Here is a 24,581-nt window from a genome sequence, read left to right on the forward strand (position 1 = left end):
CCCCCGTTCCCTGGCTGTGCACGCCTGCGGGGTTGGTGGCCACTGACTGGCACGGTGTGGACTTAGTGTAGGGACCCATGTGTATCAGATACCGGCACGAGGTACATGGGGCAGTATGGCTTGATCAATTCATACACAAAATTCTGATGTGTTTTTTATTTAGCCAAGCGGCACTAGTATCAGCCATAGGTGTGATGTGCAGCACTCTGTTTCTTCCCTGAGCCACATATATATATATATATATATATATAATATAACACAAGCTGAGTTTGTCATTTGTCACTATGAGTTATCATCAGACATAGAAGGAATGAATCAGAAACGCGTTCAGCTCTGCTGCATCTGTATATACAGAATTACATCTTGGCGCATAATAATTAAGCAAATAATGTTTTGAAAGTGACGTAAATTCTGATTATGATTTCCCCGAAATAGCCCGGCTTCCTGCACGACCTGTGCTCATGGCGCAGGCTCATGTAATCACCCATGCAGAGTCACACGCACAGCTCTGGGGAGGGGGATATGTCACCGCGATCTGAGGATCAGATAAACAAGGAAAATAACAAGTTATGGAGGGAGGAAAAAAACATAAAAACAACAAAACATAAAGCAATGTATTCTGTCATAAAAACAACCTCCCTGGTATATGGGGGAAAAGCATTTAGTGTATCTCTCATCTATAGGGGATCTGTTAGATTAAAGTGCTGGTACATTCCAGATACTGATGTAGCAGTGCTACGTGTATTGGTGCAGCTGCAAAATGGCATTAAATATTCCCTATGGCTTTGTTCCTATGCAGGCCGATGTGTCTCCATAGTAACAGACAACAAACAAACCCTGTGTAGTCTGATCGTGCAGACTCGCTTCTATGTGTCCTGTACTTTTGGCTTACATAACAATGTACACAAGTCAGGGACAAATGAAAGAAATTACAAGATCTCTGGATCAGACTACAGAAAATTTGTTTGTTGTCTGTTACCATGGAGACGCACAGTCTACATAGTAGCTAAAATAGGGAAAAATAAAATGAAAACGGTGACCCACAATTATGAAGACTTGCATGTCTTAAGCCGGTCTAAGTATAGGAGATAGTAAAGGAGTTGGAGTAATTTGCGCCAAAGTTGCACGTCTCTATATGATCATGGCGAATTTAGAACTTACAGTCCACAAATCTATGTACGTGAGCAGATGTAAAATAGCAAAATTTCAATTTGGTCCCAGCAAGTGCCAGAGATTTGTAATTGACTTCTATTAAAAAAATCTCCAATCTTCCTGTACTTATTAGCTGCTGGATGTCCGGCATGAAGTGGTGTATTTTTTCCAGTCTGACACAGTGCTCTCTGCTGCCACCTCTGTCCATGTCAGGAACTGTCCAGAGCAGGAGAGGGTTTCTTTGGGGAGTTGCAGCTGCTCAGTTCCTGACATGGACAGAGGTGGCAGTAGAGAGCACTGGAGAGAATACACCAATTCCTGCAGGACATACAGCAGCTGAAAAGTACTGGAAGACTGGAGATTTTTTAATAGAAGTAAATTACAAATATCTGGCACTTGCAGGGACCAGTTCATTTGAAAGAATTTTTTTTTTGTGAACTACCCCTTTAAGTACTAAGCAATCTTCTGATTGGATGAAAGCTCTGGTCAGATCCCACTAGGTTTGGAATCCCCTTGTGATATCACATACCTAAGTGCGTTAGACTTAGTCACAGACTTATTATAGCTGTGTCTTCTCCCCATTGTTTCTTCTCTCGGAATAGTTAACTACATCTCAAGGAGAAATTCTAATGTTCTGCAATTTTCCGTCTGACCTGTTAGCATTTTGTGAAGATAAAGTGAACAGCTTTTGGTATCCAGATGAATCAGCACCAGTTCCTATATCCTGGGGATAGGAGTCCGTGCTGCCCAGCTGTGCCATCTCCGAGCCAGCTGGATTCCTGTACAGCAGATAGAAGCATCTGCGGCTCCGTCTGTGCGCCCGCCATATAGCGTCACATACAACTTGCACTTCACACCTTCCCAATACCCAAGATGTCAGCTTACTGCCTGCTACGGCTGATTCCGGGAGCTCCCAGCACGGCTTTCTGCCTCCGCTCCTCTAGATCTTGTACGACATCCCCTCCGGGCTGTAATATTAATCACACTGTAATCTGATTTGTAGACACATAATCCGGACAGATGTACTCACATAGGAAGGCTCCCTAATACAGTGCCGCAACCCTTCTTCCTCTTTTACTCTCTGCCCATTGGAACTTGGAGTTAAAGGGACTGATAAATTGCTTATTGCAAAAGTATAAACTATAATACTCACCATCATCCCTTATATACAGATATATACATAGGGATAATGTTATCTTATGGAGGTTTCATGCTTCGTTGGATCCATATGGTCCCGATATCCCTGAAAACAACTGGCGGAGGATGAAGTATTGCAATTCTATGGACAAATTTATGTTAAAAAAATACAATTAAGTAGAAAAAATGGAAATCATATAGCACTCAAGATATGGAATTGATACGGTGCCAGTACAGTATGAGAGACTGATATGGTACCCACGCAGTACATCACATGGAAGCATATGGAACTCATGTACTACTAGGCAGAACAACATAAGGAGCATTGATAATGGAGACCATATGGCAGTACAAAGGGCTAGTACAGCGCCGTACAGAATACTATGTGGCAGAGCAGGGACTGATAAAGTACCCACGGAGAACACTATATAAAAGTATAAGTGGCTGATACAGTACCCATAGAGAACACTATATGCAGGTACAAGGGACTGATATGGTGGGACTGATATGGTACCCATGGGGAACACTATATGGAGATATAAGTAAATGATACAGTACCCAAGGAGGACACTATATGAAAGTACAAGGAACTGATATGGTACCCATGGGGAACACTATATGGAGGTACAGGGGACTGATACAGTACCCATAGAGAACACTATATGCAGGTACAAGGGACTGATATGGTACCCATGGAGATCACTATATGGAGGTACAAGTGGCTAATACAGTACCCATGGAGAACACTATATGGTGTTATAAGTAAATGATACAGTACCCATAGAGGACACTATATGAAAGTACAAGGGACTAATATGGTACCCAAGGAGGACACTATATGAAAGTACAAGGAACTGATATGGTACCCATGGGGAACACTATATGGAGGTACAGGAAACTGATACAGTACCCATGGAGAACACTATATGGAGCTACAAAGAATTAATGCAGTACCCATGGAGAACATTATATGGAGCTAGTAGTGACTGACACAGTACCCATGGAGAACACTATATGAAAGTATAAGGGACTGATGTAGTGCCCATACTGAATAGTACATGGATATGGAGTACTCATACAGTATAAAGGCACTTACTGTTTGCAGTTCCCTTTAGAACAATAGTACCAGAGTAAAGGACATTGCGAAAATGAAACATCAAAGTACATTATAAAGACTTAATATGACTCTTTACAGGAACAGTATATAGGAACATGCATACTCATACAGCCCTCTTTGGGACAGCATAAAAAGTCTTAGAACTTCAGGGGGGCACAACATTGGAGAATTTATATGCTAACACTATACAGACATAAGTAGAGTCTATATTTAATGGTGTTTACAAGGTTAGAAACAAAAAATGACTGCAGCTGCAAAAGCTGCAAAACAGCTGCAAAAAAATGGCTGCGACTGCAAAAACTGCAAAACAGCTGCAAAAAATGGCTGCAGCTGCAAAAACTGCAAAACAGCTGCAAAAAAATGGCTGCGACTGCAAAACAGCTGCAAAAAAATTGGCTGCAGCTGCAAAACAGCTGCAAAAAAATGGCTGCAGCTGCAAAAACTGTAGCTCAACCCCATTGAAGTGAATTAGTGAGTTGCAGTACCACTTGCAGCCTGTGTGGTGCTATTTCCAGGGGGAAAAAAGGAAGAAAGAAAGAAACATCCATATTTTTCTTAATTTTTGTCCCCTTTAATACTGTGCGCAGGTTAATGGGATTTAGCGCGGATCTATAAGCCAGCGGAGGTCGGTATAATGGATGAACAGAAATGTCGCACATGCTACAAGCTGGGGCTTAGATTTGGCTTCAGAGAGGTTGTGCTGGTTTCCAGTGCTGAGATGAAATGCTGGCTGGTGGGGCGCTCCAGGGATCTCCCCGCTGCCAAGACAAGTGGCTGTGTGCGGATGCCAGGATACAGCTGTAATCTTGTCTTTTGTGATCCACAATAGACATGCAAGGCTGACGAGTTCCTTATTATTTATTGTGTATCTGCGACCTCTGCAGGGACCAGGACTGAGCAAGAACAAAGCCCAACGCCCCACAGCCGCAATACAGAACTGCAAGGACGGCATTTATAAAGGATCTGCAACTGGCAGAACAAGTGCAGATATGGAGAGAGGGAGGGAAAGAGGGAGAGAGAGAGAGAGAGAGAGAGAGAGGGAGAGAGAGATGGGTAGGGGGAGTATAGAGGGAGGGAGAGATAGAGGGACAGGGAGAGTAAGAGGGACAGGGAGAGAGAGAGAAGAGGAAGAGAGAGGTAGGGAGAGTATAGAGGAAAAGAGAGGGAGGGAGAGTAGGGATGGAGAAAGAGTAGAGGGGGGAGAGAGAGAGTGTCATGAGAGATAGGGTGGAAGAGAGAGAGGGGGAAGAAAGATAAGAGGGAGAGAGAGAAAGAAGAGGGGGAGAGAAAGATAAGAGGGAGAGAGAGAAAGAAGAGGGGGAGAGAAAGATGGGGGAGAGAGAAGAGAAAGAGAAGAGGCAGCAATAGAGAAGAGGAAGAGAAAGAAAGAAAGAGAGGAGAGGAAAAGAGAGAAGAGGGAGAGAGAGTGAGTGTGAGAGAGAGAAGAGAGATGGAAGATGGAGAGTGAGAGGGACGGAGAGAGAGAAGAGGAAGAGAGAGGGAGGGAGAATAGAGATGGAGAAAGAGTAGAGGGGGGAGAGAGAGGGAAGGAGAGAGAGTGTGATAGGGTGGAAGAGAGAGAGGCGGAAGAAAGATAAGAGGGAGAGAGAGAGAGAAAGAAGTGGGGGAGAGAGAGATAAGGGAGAGAGAAGAGGCAGCGATAGAGAAGAGGGAGAGAGAAAGAAAGAGAGAAGAGGGAAAGAGAGGGAGAGAGAGTGAGTGTAAGAGAGAGAAGAGAGATGGAAGAGGGAGAGGAAGAAGAGGGAGAGAGTAGAGAGAGTGATGAGAGAGAGGGGGAGAAAGAGAGGAGGAATGAAAGAGAGAGAAGACTTAGAGAGAGGGAAAAGAGGCAGAGAGAGATGAGAGAGGGAGAGAGAGATAGGATAGAAAGAGCAGAGAGAAAAAAAGAGAGAGTAGAGAGGGGAAAAGAGAGATATTAGAGATGAGGGAGGGTGAGAGAGAGAGAGAGAGAGAGAGAGAGAGAGAGGGAGAGAGAGGGGGGCAAGAAAATAGAAAAGAGGGAGAGAGAAGGGAAGAAAGAGAGAAAAACAGAAGGAGACAGGAGAAAGGAAAAGAGAAGAGAGGAAGAGAGAGAAGTAAAGAAAGTGAGGGATAGAAGATATAGGAATGGGGAGAAAGAGGGAGAGAGAAGGGGAGAGAGTTGGAGAGAGAAAAGGGGGGAGAGGGGGGGGAAAGAGAGAGAAGGGAAAAGACAGAGAGGACAAGAGAGAGAGAGAAAAGGGAAGGGGGGGGGGGAGAGAGATGAAGGAAAAAGAGAGAGGAAGAGAGAGAGAGGTAAGAAAGGGAAAGAGGAGGGAGAGGTGAATTGGGTCACAAGAAACCAGACTGAAAATGTAGAAGAAAACCTTGTCAGAGTGCAGATTATCTGCGGAGAGGAGAGGGAATCCAGCAGAATGTGGTAACTGCGCCGAAGAGGCCTGGAGATTGATGCTCATTATACTATCAGGCAATATGGGTGAATTATATTATAATAAAATAATGTTACTGCCGCCAAATTAAAAGTAATAGAAGTCTGGAGGTTTTATTCGGATAAGGCGAGGATTGGTGTGCGGCTACAGGAACAATAGATCTGGGTGGAGGGTGGGAAAGGATCTGTAGATCAGCTCATAGATACTCTGCCTACACATACAGCATCATACACATACATCATCATATACATACATAATCATTATCAGGAACATCATATACATACACAACCATCATCATAAACATACACATCATCATATACATACATAATTATCATCATCATGTACATACATACACATCATCATATACATACACAATCATCATCATAAACATACACATCATCATATACATACACAATCATCATCATAAACATACACATCATCATATACATACACAATCATCATCATCATGTACATACATACACATCATACACATACATCATCATATACATAATAGTGATGAGCGAATAGTGAGATATTCGAATATTCAATATTCATACGAATATCCCGTGAATATTCGATCCCATTAAAGTCTATGGGAACCAGTATTCGATTAGTGAAAAACATCTATTTGACCATTTGCATGGTAAAACCGGAAATTGGGGGATTTGAATGCTTATCGAATATTTGTCGAATATTCACGGGATATTCGTATGAATATCGAATATTCGAATATCTCACTATTCAATCGCATATCTATTCGATCGAACAGTATTCGCTCATCACTAATACATACACATCATCATATACATACATAATCATCATCATCATGTACATACACATCATAATCGTACATTGTCATGTACATGCTGTGGCCCGTTGTGCTGAGACATTATGCAGCAGGTGGGCGTTTGGTGTTTTATAGCTGGAACACTTGTCATGGAGGCCATGAGTGGTGATACCCACCCCTGGACACATGGCACGGAGCTTGTAAAGGTAGCATCAGGGTGCAGGTGAGGATGCAAAAAATAGCAGAGTCTTGCCCTTAACCAATGGTGACTTTAACTTGAGATGCTGAATTTTTACCTTGTTCCTTAATGTGTTGTTGTGTAGCTGTTAGGATACGAGTTGTGCAGGTCCCTTCTGTTGTACAGTATGGTAAATTTTTAACTTGAAAAATTCAATAAAGAATGGTTATATATATATATATATATATATATATATATATATATATATATATATTAATAAAACTTAAGAACTTTAGTGCAATACAGGTAATAGAACTCAGAACTTGACAGGTGCAGGTAACAATAGTGACTAGAGCCGTAGTGAGTAGAAGTGAAGCTTGACTTAAGAAAGGTACAGGGACTATCTTGGGGGCCTTGTCCAATTTGGAAGTGTACCTTTCCAGGATTAGTGTGAAGAATAGTACTTGAAGTGGAAGAGAGAATACTATATATTAATATTATATATTTGGAAACTGTCCTGACAATAGTGAAAAGGTTCTCTGGCATGACCAGGTGTTCCCTAGAACAGTGATTTTCAACCTTTTTTGAGCCGTGGCACACTTTTTATACTAAAAAAATCCTGGGGCACACCACCAACCAAAATGGCACTAAAACAGTACATATTATACATATAGTTAATAATATAGATTCTAAATGTATTTATACTCACTCAGTGTGAAACCTGGGCCTGTTTTCTTCTCCCCCCTGTGCTTCTCTCCACCATACTTCTCCCCCCTGCTTCTCTCCTGTGCTTCTCTCCCCCATGCTTCTCTCCTGTGCTTCTCTCCACCATACTTCTCCCCCTGCTTCTCCTGTTCTTCTCTCCCCCCTGCTTCTCTCCTCTGCTTCTCTCCCCCCTGCTTCTCTCCACCATACTTCCCCCCCCTGTGCTTCTCTCCTGTGCTTCTCTCCACCATGCTTCTCTCCTGTGCTTCTCTCCACCATACTTCTCCCCCTGCTTCTCCTGTTCTTCTCTCCCCCATGCTTCTCTCCTGTGCTTCTCTCCCCCCTGCTTCTCTCCACCATACTTCTCCCCCCTGTGCTTCTCTCCACCATACTTCTCCCCCCTACTTCTCTCCTGTGCTTCTCTCCACCATACTTCTCCCCCCTGCTTCTCTCCTGTGCTTCTCCCCCCTGATTCTCTCCTGTGCTTCTCTCCACCATACTTCTCCCCCCTACTTCTCTCCTGTGCTTCTCTCCACCATACTTCTCCCCCCTGCTTCTCTTCTGTGCTTCTCTCCCCCATGCTTCTCTCCTGTGCTTCTCTCCCCCGTGCTTCTCTCCTTTGCTTCTCTCCACCATACTTCTCTCCCCCCTGCTTCTCTCCGCTGTTTCTCTCCCCCATCCCCAGGTTTCTCTCCCCCATTGTTTTCTCCTGTTTCACAGGGGCACCATAGTTTGGGGAACTTTCCCCGCGGCACACCCGACCATGTGTCGCGGCACACTGGTTGAAAATCACTGCCCTAGAGGATGGTTACTCCTCCTGTTGGTTTAGCAGTAAATCTTATACAGATACGTATACAGATACATACAGTACACAGATAGATACCCAGATGCAGATACATACCCAGATGCATACATAGATACAGAAACATACACAGATACATACACACACCCAATACATAGTAACTCCAGAGCGGAGCACATTTCCCAAACTGGTTTTAAGTCCAGTTCCGCTATCGGAATCAGTTCAGGTGTGCCACACTGCCCCGACATAAACCTACATACACAGATATACACTCATATATACACCCACAAATACACATACATATACAAACCATATACTGCACATTCTAATGCACCTACGTACAAACACACGTAAGCCATGCACACATTTACAGCACACACACAGTAGATGTACATACCAGAATGAACATACTCATGGTCACAACGCAGATAGATACACTGAAATACACACAATTTAAGTGTTTATTTTTTTTATTTTTTTTTTTTTAATCATCCTTGAAGTTACTTGTTAAAACTTTTAGATTTTCTGCATTTCTTTTATCTGTGACTCTTTGTTTCTTCTTTGTGTCTGTAGGACTGTGACTGTGTCCAATCGAGATGCCGACCTTGTCCACTTAGAGACTAAGACCCCAGAAGGACGTAAGTGACATCCGAATTCAACATTTATATCATGTATTTTGCATTTATGTATTGTAGATAAACTGCTACCCCTTTTAACACTGACTTAACTAACCCTAACCCACCCATCATAACCCTCTAGCCCACTAACCCTACTCACCATACTAACCCTCACCCACTTACCCTCACTACACTAACCTTAACTCATTAATCATACTAACTCTAACCCTCTAACCCTACTCACTCTCACCATACTAACCCTCTAACCCTACTAATCTTAACCCTCTAACCCACTAACCCTACTATTCCTAACTCACTAACTCTCCCTATACTAACCCAACTATTCCTCTTCAAACTAACCCAACTTTTCCTCTCCATGCTAACCCACTAACCTCTTCTATACTAACCTTCACCCCACTAACCCTAACCCACTAACCATTACCCTATTAACCCTAATAATATCTTAAACACTAATTTTACTGACCTGAACCCACTAACCTTACTAACCCTAACCCACAAACCCTACTAACCTTAACTCACTAGCCATTACTATACTAACCCTCACCCATTAACCCTCACTATACTAACCCTTCTAACCCTCACCCACTAACCTTTTCTATACTAACCCTTCTAACCCTCACTATACTAATCCTCACCCACTAACTTTCACTATACTAGCCTTCACCCTACTTTCCCTCACCTACTAACACTCTCTATACTGACCCTTCTATCCCTCATTATACTGACCCTTCTATACTTACCCTTCTGACCCTCACTATACTAACCCTCACCCACTAACCCTCACTATACTAACCCTCACCCACTTACCCTCACTATACTAACCCTCACTATACTTACCCCCACCCACTAGCCCTTACTATACTTACCCTCACCCACTAACCCTCACTGTACTAACCCTCACCCACTCACCCTCACTATACTAACCTTCACTATACTAACCCTCACCCACTAGCCCTTACTATACTAACCCTCACTATACTTACCCCCACCCACTATCCCTTACTATACTAACCCTCACTATATTTACCCTCACCCACTAACCCCCACCCACTAGCCCTTACTATACTAACCCTCACTATATTTACCCTCACCCACTAACCCTCACCCACTAACCTTCACTATACTAACCCTCACCCACTAACCCTCACTATACTAACCCTCACCCACTAACCTTCACCCACTCACCCTCACTATACTAACCCTCACCCACTAACCCTCACTATATTAACCCTCACCCACTAACCCTTTCTATACTAACCCTCACTATACTTACCCTCACCCACTAACCCCCACCCACTAGCCCTTACTATACTTACCCTCACCCACTAACCCTCACCCACTAATCCTCACTGTACTAACCCTCACCCATTAACTCTTACTATACTGACCCTCACTATACTAACCCTCACCCACTAACCCTTACTATACTAACCCTCATCCACCAACCCTCTCTATACTTACCCTTCTGACCCTCACTATACTAACCCTCACTATACTAACCCTTACTAAAGTAACCCTCACCCACTAACCCTCACTATACTAACCCTCACCCACTAACCCTTACTATACTAACCCTCACTATACTTACCCCCACCCACTATCCCTTACTATACTAACCCTCACTATATTTACCCTCACCCACTAACCCTCACTGTACTAACCTTCACTATACTAACCCTCACCCACTAACCTTCACTATACTAACCCTCACCCACTAACCCTCACTATACTAACCCTCACCCACTAACCCTCACTATACTAACCCTCACCCACTAACCCTCACTATACTAACCCTCACCCACTAACCCTCACTATACTAACCCTCACCCACTAACCTTCACCCACTCACCCTCACTATACTAACCCTCACCCACTAACCCTCACTATATAAACCCTCACCCACTAACCCTTACTATACTAACCCTCACTATACTTACCCTCACCCACTAACCCCCACCCACTAGCCCTTACTATACTTACCCTCACCCACTAACCCTCACTATACTAACCCTCACCCACTAACCCTCACTATACTAACCCTCACCCACTAACCCTCACTGTACTAACCCTCACCCATTAACCTTCACTATACTAACCTTCACTATACTAACCCTCACCCACTTACCCTTACTATACTAACCCTCACTATACTAACCCTTACTATATTAACCCTTACCCACTAACCCTCACTATACTAACCCTTACCCACTAACCCTCACTATACTAACCCTTACCCACTAACCCTCACTATACTAACCCTCACCCACTAACCCTCACTATACTAACCCTCACCCACTAACCCTCACTATACTAGCCTTCTCCATATTAACCCTCAGATGAGAGAGTATTCCACACAGAAAAATGTTTCGGGAGCAATAGAGCTCCATTAAAATCCTCTAAAATCAGCTAAAATCTTTACGAATCCAAATTTTTGCTTCTCAATCATAATCTGTGTATCTGAAAGCTTGTGAAATCCCAGAAGGAAACGTGAAAACCTTACGTCAAGCACATATTCAGCACATATAGAGCAGACTATTAACATTTATAGCTCCGCCATCTGCCCCAAAATACTGAAGATATAACTCCATTACAGATAAAATACATCTAACACCGTCAAGAAAGCGACACACATTCCAAGTGAGTTTAAGAAGAAACTTTCCCAAACTTTTAAAGCAAGTAGAGATGAGTAAATCAGTTCTTTAGAGTCACTTTCACCCTGAATTCCTCCACAATTTTTGTCTGAATTTCACTTTTTAGGGATTTATTTGGGGTGATCACTGTATGCACTTACAGGCTTGATCACTTTTCTAATATCATAGAGCGCTAATCTAGATTATGTACTGTACAGAAGCAGGGACTCTTGCTCTAGTACAGAAAGTGGGATTGCTGAGCACATTCACTCTGCACCCAGTCATCCTGTACTGTAGAGATTTTTAAACATTTTGTGCCCACTCGTCTCCAGGTAATCCATGTGGATGCTGGGGCCTCAACAAACAAACACTTACTACTATTCAGCTCCAAATACCGCCACATAGTGCACATAATATCTCCTAGTAGCAGAAATCAATACTTCTCTGCCAGTAACAAACCAAACCACAGTGCAGAAATAAATATTGCTTCTTCTGTAGTAAACTGACACTACATTGCAGAAATATATACTGCTCCACTTGAAGTAACCCAACACCATAGCATTAGATACTGCTCCACCTGTACTAAACTCAGGGCAGTTTCTAGGTAATTTTAACTACAGGGCGAATCCTGCTAAAGGAGCCCCCCCCCCCCCCCCCCAGGTGGTGTCGGGGGGCGTTTGTTACTAGGGAGAAGTGGTGTGTGTATTATGGCATAGAGCAGTGTTTTTCAACCCTTTTCAATTTGAAGGGGGAAAAAAAAAAAGGCATTCAGTGGCTCACAGGTGACGTCTTCTTTGAGGTGTCACTTTCCTTTTCATCCTCCATCTGGCCCGGACCACCATGATGATTTCTTGCAGCTACGATCCTTCTCCTCTGAACCTGCGAGACAAATATCTTAGGCTCCGCACTTTTTCAACAACTTCCACTTTTTTTGTGTCATCTGCAGTAAAGTCAGTAGGTATGTGGGTTTCCCCCTGTATGTAGGATCCCCTGCTGTGCCCCCATATAGTAATAGTGTCCACAGGCCCCCCTGTGTGCATCTGTATAGAAGTTAGGCCTCCCTGTGCAGGTTGCCCCCCCCTCCCCCAATAGATAGTGTCCGCAGTGTAGCAAATCTCCACAGCACGTAGCAGGTAGGGATCCCCCAATAGTAAGGCCACCAGTATGTAGTATTCCCTCTTTAGGTAATCCCCCACCCCCTTAGGCATTTAGCCATAACCCCTGTAAGTAATCTCTCTGATAGTTAAACATCCCCCCCTATATATAGTAACACCCAATGTGGGAGACATGGCAGTTTAGGTAGTTAGTTAGCCCCCCAGCAGATAGCATCCCCATGGTAGGCACTCCCCCTGGTAGTTAGCCCCCTGCCTCTTTTAGACATCTTCTCTGTTAGTTAGCCCTACTCACCTGCTATGTAGGCATCCCCACTATGATTTAGCCCCCTCACCCCGATTTAGGCATCTACCCTATGTAGGACCCCCCCCTTACCCCCTCTCATGCAGCCATCTCCCCTGTTATTCAGATCCCCCCATGCAGCCATCCCCTATTATTTAGATCCCCCCTATGCAGCCATCTCCCTGTTAGATCCCCCAATATGCAGCCATCTCCCCTGTTATATCCCCCCTATATGCAGCCATCTCCCTGTTATATCCCCCCTATATGCAGCCATCTCCCTGTTATATCCCCCCTATATGCAGCCATCTCCCTGTTATATCCCCCTGTATGTAGCCATCTCCCTGTTATATCCCCCCTGTATGTAGCCATCTCCCTGTTATATCCCCCCTGTATGCAGCCATCTCCCTGTTAGATCCCCCCTGTATGCAGCCATCTCCCTGTTAGATCCCCCCCATATGCAGCCATCTCCCTGTTAGATCCCCCCATATGCAGCCATCTCCCTGTTAGATCCCCCCTATATGCAGCCATCTCCCTGTTATATCCCCCCTGTATGTAGCCATCTCCCTGTTATATCCCCCCTGTATGCAGCCATCTCCCTGTTAGATCCCCCCTGTATGCAGCCATCTCCCTGTTAGATCCCCCCCATATGCAGCCATCTCCCTGTTAGATCCCCCCCATATGCAGCCATCTCCCTGTTAGATCCCCCCTGTATGCAGCCATCTCCCTGTTAGATCCCCCCTGTATGCAGCCATCTCCCTGTTAGATCCCCCCCGTATGCAGCCATCTCCCTTCTAGATCCCCCCATATGCAGCCATCTCCCTGTTAGATCCCCCCCATATGCAGCCATCTCCCTGTTAGATCCCCCCCATATGCAGCCATCTCCCTGTTAGATCCCCCCTGTATGCAGCCATCTCCCTGTTAGATCCCCCCCATATGCAGCCATCTCCCTGTTAGATCCCCCCCATATGCAGCCATCTCCCTGTTAGATCCCCCCTGTATGCAGCCATCTCCCTGTTAGATCCCCCCTATATGCAGCCATCTCCCTGTTAGATCCCCCCCGTATGCAGCCATCTCCCTTCTAGATCCCCCCATATGCAGCCATCTCCCTTCTAGATCCCCCATATGCAGCCATCTCCCTTCTAGATCCCCCCATATGCAGCCATCTCTCTGTTAGATCCCCCCCATATGCAGCCATCTCCCTTCTAGATCCCCCCATATGCAGCCATCTCTCTGTTAGATCCCCCCCCATATGCAGCCATCTCCCTGTTAGATCCCCCCCATATGCAGCCATCCCCCTTATAAACCCCCCTATATGCAGCCATCTCTCTTAGATCCCCCCCATATGCAGCCATCTCCCTGTTAGATCCCCCCCATATGCAGCCATCTCCCTGTTAGATTCCCCCCCCCATATGCAGCCATCTCCACTGTTAGATCCCCCCCATATGCAGCCATCTCCCCTGTTAGATCCCCCCATATGCAGCCATCTCCGTTATATCCCCCCTAAATGCAGCCATCTCCCTGTTAGATCCCCCCCATATGCAGCCATCTCCCTGTTAGATCCCCCCATATGCAGCCATCTCCACTGTTAGATCCCCCCCATATGCAGCCATCTCCCTTCTAGATCCCCCCCATATGCAGCCATCTCCCTGTTAGATCCCCCCATATGCAGCCATCTCCCCTGTTAGATCCCCCCCATATGCAGCCATCTCCCTGTTAGATCCCCCCCATATGCAGCCATCTCCCCTGTTAGATCCCCCCCATATGCAGCCATCTCCCCTGTTAGATCCCCCCCATATGCAGCCATCTCCCATCTAGATCCCCCATATGCTGCCATCTCCCCTGTTAGATCCCCCCCATATGCAGCCATCTCCGTTATATCCCCCCCATATGCAGCCATCTCCCTGTTAGATCCCCCCCATATGCAGCCATCTCCCCTGTTAGATCCCCCCATATGCAGCCATCTCCGTTATATCCCCCCCATATGCAGCCATCTCCCCTGTTAGATCCCCCCATATGCAGCCATCTCCGTTATATCCCCCCCATATGCAGCCATCTCCCCTGTTAGATCCCCCCCATATGCAGCCATCTCCCTGTTAGATTCCCCCCCCATATGCAGCCATCTCCCCTGTTAGATCCCCCCCATATGCAGCCATCTCCCTTCTATATCCCCCCCATATGCAGCCATCTCCCTGTTAGATTCCCCCCCCCATATGCAGCCATCTCCCTGTTAGATCCCCCCCCCCATATGCAGCCATCTCCGTTAGATCCCCCCCATATGCAGCCATCTCCGTTAGATCCCCCCCATATGCAGCCATCTCCGTTAGATCCCCCCCCATATGCAGCCATCTCCGTTAGATCCCCCCCCATATGCAGCCATCTCCCTGTTAGATCCCTCCCATATGCAGCCATCTCCCCTGTTAGATCCCCCCCATATGCAGCCATCTCCCCTGTTAGATCCCCCCCATATGCAGCCATCTCCCTGTTAGATTCCCCCCCCCATATGCAGCCATCTCCGTTAGATCCCCCCCATATGCAGCCATCTCCGTTAGATCCCCCCCATATGCAGCCATCTCCGTTAGATCCCCCCCATATGCAGCCATCTCCCTGTTAGATCCCCCCCATATGCAGCCATCTCCCCTGTTAGATTCCCCCCCCCCCATATGCAGCCATCTCCCTGTTAGATCCCCCCCATATGCAGCCATCTCCCTGTTAGATTCCCCCCCAGGCATCTCCCCAGGCTCTCTGTATAAAACAACAAACAGTTATACTCACCTCAATGCAGCACAGCAGGTCCTGCGTCTTCTCTCCCGCTCTGAGCACAAGCACAGGAGTGACGTCACTCCTGTGCTGGAGCTCTGGGGGGGAGAGAGCGGCCTCTTGTGGCCGGAGGCAGAATGCAGCCTCCGGCCACAAGCTGAGCAGAGCTGCAGGCGGGCGGCGCCTCGGCAGCTGCAGAGCAGATGATGGGGTAGGCGGAGGGGCGACCAGAGGGGCAGATGATGGGGCGGGCAGGGGTGACACCAGCGCCCCCTAGCTGTCGGCGCCCCGTGCGGTCGCCCGGCCCGCCCGCCTATAGAAACGGCCCTGACTAAACTTATGGCCATATTACACGGAGTGATTATCGCCTGTAATCGGCCGATACGGCCCATAATCGCCCCATGTAATAGAAGGCAACGATTAGCCGACATGAACAATGTCGGCCGATTTGTGCTGTCGTTTGTCTTTCAACATGTTGAAAGATAAACAACTTTGATAGCAGCGATCTGCTGCCGTCTGCACCGTGAAATAGCAGCGTCAGCAGCAGCAGACCGCTGCTATCCGCTACGGGCTGCCCGGACGATCTAGTGATCACGCAGGCAGCCCCCCCCCCCCGCAGCTCCCCATGACCCTCCCTGCACTTAACCGCTCGTTGCCGCCGAGGCGTAATAGCTGCCAGCGCTTGTTTGCTCCTCTAGTTGTCCCGTGTAATAGGGGCTTTACGTAGCCGTGCAGAAATACATACTGCTCCACCAGTAGTAACCCAACAGCACAGTGTAGAACATACTGCTTCACCTGTACAAAATATACATAGCAGTGCAAAAATACATAATGTTCCACCTGTAGTAACTAGAGATGAGCGAACCCGCCGGATTTCTGGTTCGTATGAACCAGAACTCTCGGCGTCTGATTCCCGCTGTCTGCAGGCTGTATACCAGTTTTCCAGGCGGTCCTTAGGCTGTATCCACCCACTGCACGGAGCGGGCAGATAGCGGGAATCAGACGCCGAGAGTTCTGGTTCATACGAACCAGAAATCCTGCGCATTCGCTCATCTCTAGTAGTAACCCAACAGCACAGTGTAGAAATACATACTGCTCCATCTGTAGTAACCCGACAGCACAGTGTAGAAATACATACTGCTCCATCTGTAGTAACCCGACAGCACAGTGTAGAAATACATACTGCTCCATCTGTAGTAACCCGACAGCACAGTGTAGAAATACATACTGCTCCATCTGTAGTAACCCGACAGCACAGTGTAGAAATACATACTGCTCCATCTGTAGTAACTCGACAGCACAGTGTAGAAATACATACTGCTCCATCTGTAGTAACCCGACAGCACAGTGTAGAAATACATACTGCTCCATCTGTAGTAACCTGACAGCACAGTGTAGAAATACATACTGCTCCATCTGTAGTAACCCGACAGCACAGTGTAGAAATACATACTGCTCCATCTGTAGTAACCCGACAGCACAGTGTAGAAATACATACTGCTCCATCTGTAGTAACCCGACAGCACAGTGTAGAAATACATACTGCTCCATCTGTAGTAACCCGACAGCACAGTGTAGAAATACATACTGCTCCATCTGTAGTAACCCGACAGCACAGTGTAGAAATACATACTGCTCCATCTGTAGTAACCCGACAGCACAGTGTAGAAATACATACTGCTCCATCTGTAGTAACTCGACAGCACAGTGTAGAAATACATACTGCTCCATCTGTAGTAACCCGACAGCACAGTGTAGAAATACATACTGCTCCATCTGTAGTAACTCGACAGCACAGTGTAGAAATACATACTGCTCCATCTGTAGTAACCCGACAGCACAGTGTAGAAATACATACTGCTCCATCTGTAGTAACCCGACAGCACAGTGTAGAAATACATACTGCTCCATCTGTAGTAACCCGACAGCACAGTGTAGAAATACATACTGCTCCATCTGTAGTAACTCGACAGCACAGTGTAGAAATACATACTGCTCCATCTGTAGTAACCCGACAGCACAGTGTAGAAATACATACTGCTCCATCTGTAGTAACTCGACAGCACAGTGTAGAAATACATACTGCTCCATCTGTAGTAACCCGACAGCACAGTGTAGAAATACATACTGCTCCATCTGTAGTAACCCGACAGCACAGTGTAGAAATAGATACTGCTCCATCTATAGTAACCCGACAGCACAGTGTAGAAATACATACTGCTCCATCTGTAGTAACCCGACAGCACAGTGTAGAAATACATACTGCTCCATCTGTAGTAACCCGACAACACAGTGTAGAAATACATACTGCTCCATCTGTAGTAACACAACAGCACAGTGTAGAAATACATACTGCTCCATCTGTAGTAACCCGACAGCACAGTGTAGAAATACATACTGCTCCATCTGTAGTAACACAACAGCACAGTGTAGAAATACATACTGCTCCATCTGTAGTAACCCGACAGCACAGTGTAGAAATACATACTGCTCCATCTGTAGTAACCCGACAGCACAGTGTAGAAATACATAGGGGGACATTTATTAAGATCAGCCTTAAATCAAGCCCCCCCCCCCCCATTTACTCTTCCGGATTTACTAAGAGACACACTTTACAACAAAACAACCCCATAGCCCCCCTAATAGAGGGAGTCTCTTCTGCTGTTCAGCAGCTCTCCTGTGCTCTCTGAGTTCGCCACGTTCAGCTACACTGCCCCCTAGGTACATGCTGGGCTGCCATTATCTGTATAGCCACTGCATGGAGACCCTGCTATGTTCAAATCCTAACACAGAAAGGGACCCTGTGCCCACCAGACTGTGAGGTGTGCCTCACCAGTGAGCTTCACTACCTTACTACTATACAGAACCAACAAATGTAAATTAGCAGCAAGGCGTGAGCAGTGGGATATGTGCGTATCCAAATCAGTCGTTTAATCCAAATTGGATTTGATGGTAGATTCAACCCAATCCCCCATGAATGAGTTTCCAGACATTCGCTCATCTCATAATTTTTTAGGATTTTTTTGTTTTTGAAAACCCATTACCATTGTACTCCAAAATGTGTAAATTTGTGTGACTTATCAAAGGGTTTTTATCTGATGGAGTCCGTGTCATGGCTGGCAAAATGTCTGGAGCTGCAGAATTACTGAAGGGAAAGCTGGATCGCAATTCTCTGGCATCGTATCAATCACAGATTAGCACTGGCGGCTCATGACACAGGACATGGAACAAACCATTCTAGGGCCTTTATGGATATAACATATACATTTCTTTTCATAAATGTGTTAAATAACATAGCTGCGTCTTCCATGGTTCAGTGGACACAAGTTGGTTGCATTTTGGACATTCAGTGGGTATTGGGCAACTTTGGGCAAGACAGTACAGGCTGAGTGGTTACTCTGCCTGATTCCAACCTCTTAAAAGGGTTATCAAGTGCTACAAAAACATGGCTACTTTCCCGCCTCTTTTGTCTCCAGATTGAGTGGGGTTTCAAACTCAGTTCCATTGAAGTAAATGGAGCTCAATTGCAAACCACACCGGAATTGGAGACGAGAAAAGGGGAAAAGTGGCCATGTTTTTGTAGTGTTGGATAACCCCTTTAAGGAGTTTACACGTCTTCAATAACTTTCAAGTGAATGATCCTTGGCCAACAGTCATCTCTCCTGTCCTTCTTATACACATAAACTTGAAAATGTCCCCGCAGAGCCGCTGCTGCACTCCCATTGTGTCCCCACCCGCCCCTCTGATGCTAGCGGGACAGAGAGCACAGTTGCGAATAAACTTACACAAAACAAGCATTTACAAATAGATTTATGCACAAGCGGGCCCTCTACGATAGACAATGATCAATGTTCCCCCAAGTGTATTTGTCTATATATTTGGCCTAGCACGTACCACCATCAGGCCACATTTTCTATAATTCACTATAGAAATACCGGCACTTCCAAGGAATTATCATACATTTTCTCCCTGCCCTGTCGATGTTTCCTCAATGTGCTCAATGAACAACATGAACTGTATGGCGGCCTGTGCTATGTGTTATTAGTTTATTACGTTTATCTATTATTCTGATCAAATTTTATTAGCAATTAATGCAAAAACCCTGGTGATCCTGATAGGTTCTTTTACTTTTTTCCCCCATACACTGTGGATGTTTTCTCAATGTGCCCAAAAAGGAAAAAATACATAGGCAGTATAGCTGCTGTGTGTTATTAGTAGTGATGAGCACAACTTGGGCATGCTCGAATGCATTTTATTACGATGGCTGAAAAAGTTGGATGCAGCCCTAGGGAGTCTGGGAAAACCTAGATACAGCCTGAGGCTATGTTCACATTACTTAAGTACCGGTCGGGTGATCTTTCTGGCCGCGGAGCACTGATGCGGGCGCATTAGCGCGTGCCCGCGTCAGAGCTTCCCATAGCCCACAGTGAAGCGAGCGGCCGGAGCCGCTTGCTTCACTGTTTGAACTGACAGGTCTTTCTGCGGACGGAATTCAGTGAATTTCGTCCGCAGAAAACTGACATGTCAGTTTTTTCCGGCGCAGCATGGAATCCCGGCCGGAGCGTATACGATGTGTGTACGCTCCGGCTGGGATCCCGTTGCACACAAGGCTATGTTCAACTCCCCAAAACTACGGCCGTAGTTTAACGTAGTATGAACATAGCCTATGGCTGTACCAATGTTTTCCAGGCAGCCCTAGGGCTGCATTCAACTTTTATTGGACTCAGCGATCGGACTCAAGTTGAAGTCATCTCTAGATATTAGTGTTGCACTACATATAACATAGTATATCCATTTAATCTGGAGAGTTCCTTTAGTCCATGTATCTGTTTTGCATTGAGTGGTTTATTGTCTTGTTATAGACATTGTAATAGTAGAAGCCATCATCCATTACATTTATCTCCACCCCTATCCCCCCGTCCACTCCTTCCCCACCACCACCATACTCTCTACAGACGAGTCCCTCTCCGCCAGGCCTGCCCGAGCGCACAGACAAGTTTTAGTGCGAATGAATAGTTATCGTTCTTATGTTAATAGAAAGCATTTGAAATCATTTATAGGAACCTTTATAGAAGCGTCTTCCTTCTTGGAGGCGGATTAAAGGCGCGCTCAGTGCAGCATTATACGGCTTCATTCCAGCCCTAGATCGGCGGATATTAAATTCAATTAAAATAAAAATAAATAAAAGGGAATCGGATCCTTTCTTCAGATCAGGGCTGGGAGCAGAGGCCTCTTATACAGAGACAAGCGGCAGATTATGGCAGCATCTTTTATTGTCTTGATCTTGTGCTGCTTTTACTGTTCGTGGAGGGGATTTAAAGGGGAAGTCCAGAAAAAGAAAACCCCAATGTATCACACATTGTAATTTATATTGTGCTTTAATTTAAGATAATAAGTCTTATAGTTCTCTGTCCTACTTTCCCACTTATTCCTACTGCCACTCTGCTAATATTCATTAGGAGGGGGCGGGCCAGCTAGGGGTGGAACGGTGCACTGGGGAGGAAGTCCAGCCCCCAGTGCACCAAAAGGTTAATTAGCATAAAAATAAAACCAATCATACCACAAAAATGGCACAGAGGGTGAAGGGAAGAAACTTACCCCATGTGCAATAGGGATATATCAGCAGGTTAGATTCTTCTTAGTTTCCCTTTAACCTAATGGTTAGCAGATATGTTAATATTCAAGAGAGGAGAATCTTTAGTAAACACAGCATTTTCCATATATTACAGGCAAGCCTAAAGAGGCATTGTAGTTTTAGCAAACTGCACAAATCAAGAGTTCAAGCAAATATAAGCGTTGGACTATATCTTATCAGACAAAAATGCTTCCTTCTTCTGTTATCAAGAATACTGCTACCTGGGTCCCCCATGTCTGCTTGGAACCAGGGCTGTCTGGCTTGTTTGGCCAGCCACTACCCATGCCAAGACCACTTGGGTGTAGTGGCCTTGTGCCTTCCAGCAACCGGCGTCCAGTTTCCGCCTCCTGAAGTGGGATAAAGGGTGTAAAATGGAAGCGTAGCAGAGCAGGTCCATGCTTTACAGACATCAGTATTGTCATTCTTTTTGCATTTTTGCCTTATCAAACCAAAAGTTTGTATTATTATTATTATTATTATTATTATTATTATTATTATTATTATTATTATTATATAGCTTTGACTGATTGCATTTGTCTAGTATTGTCACAATCACAACCACAGTAATAAGTAATTGGTGCAGAAATCCAGGTAATAGCGACTATGCTCAGGGTTGTCTATAATCTGGTCGGAAAAGAGAAGAAGCATCCTTAGTTAAAACACTCTGTTGCTAGAAGGCGGATGAGGAACGTCCCAGATCCCTCCCATTAATAAATCCAGTGGAGTTTTTCTTGAAGCCAATTAGAAGTTTATGCGGAGGATTTGTCAGCTGTGCGCAGAGCCGGGGAGAAATCCGCTCTTTAATTTATGTGCAAATATTTCAGTCACTGCAAATAAAGTCGCTCATCCCATAATCCCAAAGGAAAGGTGATGGTGAGCTCCCAGCAACCCAATCACATGGAGAATATAGATGAAAGATTCTGAAGTGGCAACAACTGTGCGTCACAAGGAAAAGCTTAGCTAAAGGGTCGCTATAAAAGTTAAAGGATTTCTCCTGTTGAGGTTGATGGGCCCTATTATATTAGGGTATCTGACTTGAGACAAAGTGGGGAGCTGCTGCAAAGTGTAGTTCTTGCTCGAGCACCATCTACATCTATGTATGAGAATAAATTTCAGAATATATTGTAAAATGTACACAAAATTTCAGCTAATCCAGTGTGCACTAACAATTATGCCATCAAGGAATGCTTCTGATGACCACACAACCACCACGGTCACTCTGTGTTGGATCCATGGCACCATCACCAGGATGATGTGTTAATACTTGTGCGCCAATCCTATCAAGAAGTTTTCCTGACAGTCCAAAACTCGACCTCCCTGCTACACAACTTACGATTGGTAACTCTTTGTTGGATCAGGATGGCGTTGTACTAATCCTCAAATGCCAATGATGTTCTGCTCTCATTAAAGAACTTTCCTAATAGTTTAACACTTGCCTTCCTGGCTACATAACCTTCCTTGGTGGCCACATAACCAAAGGTCCATGCTAACTTTTCTTTGGATCCATAGCATCTCAGACTGGAATTAGAAGGAAGTTCTGTGGATCACTTGCCATTGAATGTCCTTGTATCTTATTGTGGACCTTACCTGATGGCTCAGCATTTAATCTCCTCGTTGGGTACACAACCTTTCTTGGTGGCCGCGCAACTAAAGGTCCATGGTTACTTTGATTTATATCTATAGCATCCTAGGCTTGCCATTGAATGTCCATGTTTCCCATGATATTTCAGCATTTGACCTCCTTGTTAGTTACACAACCAGACATCCATAGTGAGTCTGTTCTGTATTGATGGCCTTGACCCATGCTGGGGTCAGAATTATGTTATACTGATACTCTTGTGTCATTGATGATGTACAAATCCCATTAAGGAACCTAATCCTTAGCTTTCTTTTGACTATACAGCCGAAGGTCAATGGTCCATGTGATTGATGACCTGCTAATCCCATTACGACTCTTACCTGATCAGTTTAACACTGGCCTTCTTTGGTGGCTACACCATTCAAGGCCCATAGGAACCTTGTGCCGGATCCATGGCACCTTTTGCTAGGTTTGAAGACCTGAAATATCATTATTACAGAAGAGAGCAACTCAAGCATGCTCGAGAGAGATCATTCGGCATTTGAATACCAGTGGCTGAAGAAGTTGTATGCAGCCCTAGGATGTCTGGGAAACCATGCATACATTCTATGGCCTGTGTTTTCCTGGTCTCCCTAGACCTGCATCCAACTTCTTCAGCCACTAGTATTCAAATGCCAATTGATTGGGTTTAGACATGCTCCAGTTGCGGTCATCTCTAATAATTATTAACGTCATTGAGTTTTGTGTCTTTATCGACAGTACTGCCGCTTTAAGACCAGCCTGGAGCTTCTATTAAGCCAAAAGATGACTTGTCTTCAACATTGCGCCATCGTGGAGGAGGTAAATATCCCATAATTTGTCCCATAAACCAACATCGCTGTAGTCCCAAGAACGTTAGATGAAAGGAATTATAAGTTGGATATAATAGAGGATAGCTGGAAAGTTCTTGCTCCTACCTTAAAGACCAAGAGGAGTCACATCTAATTGGATTTAACCATGGAAATGCCTTCAGTCATGGAGCACCTAAACTGACACTAATGAGGCTCAAATGTAATAAATGAAGCAAACGGATAAGTGAATTTATCCTGGGTGCCTCGGCATCTCATGAAATGATTATGATTTCGCTGTCTACCTTCCCTTCTTTGCCGATGGCTGCAAATGAGGCAAAGATGGAGGGGAGGCCGGAGTAACAAATCAGCAGACACCTCCAGACAATTACTGCTCATAGGCAGCACCGCAGAGACGCCAGCCACTGCCACATCCAATTGTCGTATCATGTCCTCCTCACTCCCAGGTACCTACATGACACAAGTCTTCTCATTTCATCTCCCACGGAATTTCTCTGATTTGGGTAAATGTACATGATTGCCGTCATTTCAAAGTCAATTACCTACATGAAGATCTTTTGGTGAATTTGCATATTTGCAAATGTCAAGTCGAAGGTGATGTGAAAAGTTACCAAGGAGGAAAAACTTCTGGAGTTTTTTTTATGCTGTTCTCATTTGTGTTAAATACATTTAAAATTTTTCCTATTCTAGGTCAAATTTAATTTTTTTTTTTGACACACAATGTGAATTTCAGGAACAGATGGTGCGGAGCTGGTGACTCTGCTGTGCCGTGTGAAGCTCTAATCAGCGGAA

The 24,581-nt window shown here is 45.2% G+C and overlaps 1 protein-coding gene across 5 annotated transcripts in view; it reads left to right on the plus strand.

Annotated features, from left to right (window-relative positions):
- Positions 1 to 24,581, plus strand: part of LOC138799057 (VPS10 domain-containing receptor SorCS1-like) — a 473,569-nt gene that overhangs the window by 293,261 nt on the left and 155,727 nt on the right. For all 5 annotated transcript variants that reach the window (XM_069979808.1, XM_069979809.1, XM_069979810.1 and 2 more), the window contains exon 6: positions 8,881 to 8,945. In XM_069979808.1, coding sequence (XP_069835909.1) covers positions 8,881 to 8,945 — 65 coding nt within the window. The remainder of the gene's footprint in view (positions 1 to 8,880; positions 8,946 to 24,581) is intronic.

Source organism: Dendropsophus ebraccatus, chromosome 8 (assembly GCF_027789765.1).
Source record: "Dendropsophus ebraccatus isolate aDenEbr1 chromosome 8, aDenEbr1.pat, whole genome shotgun sequence".
Classification (NCBI taxonomy): domain Eukaryota; kingdom Metazoa; phylum Chordata; class Amphibia; order Anura; family Hylidae; genus Dendropsophus; species Dendropsophus ebraccatus.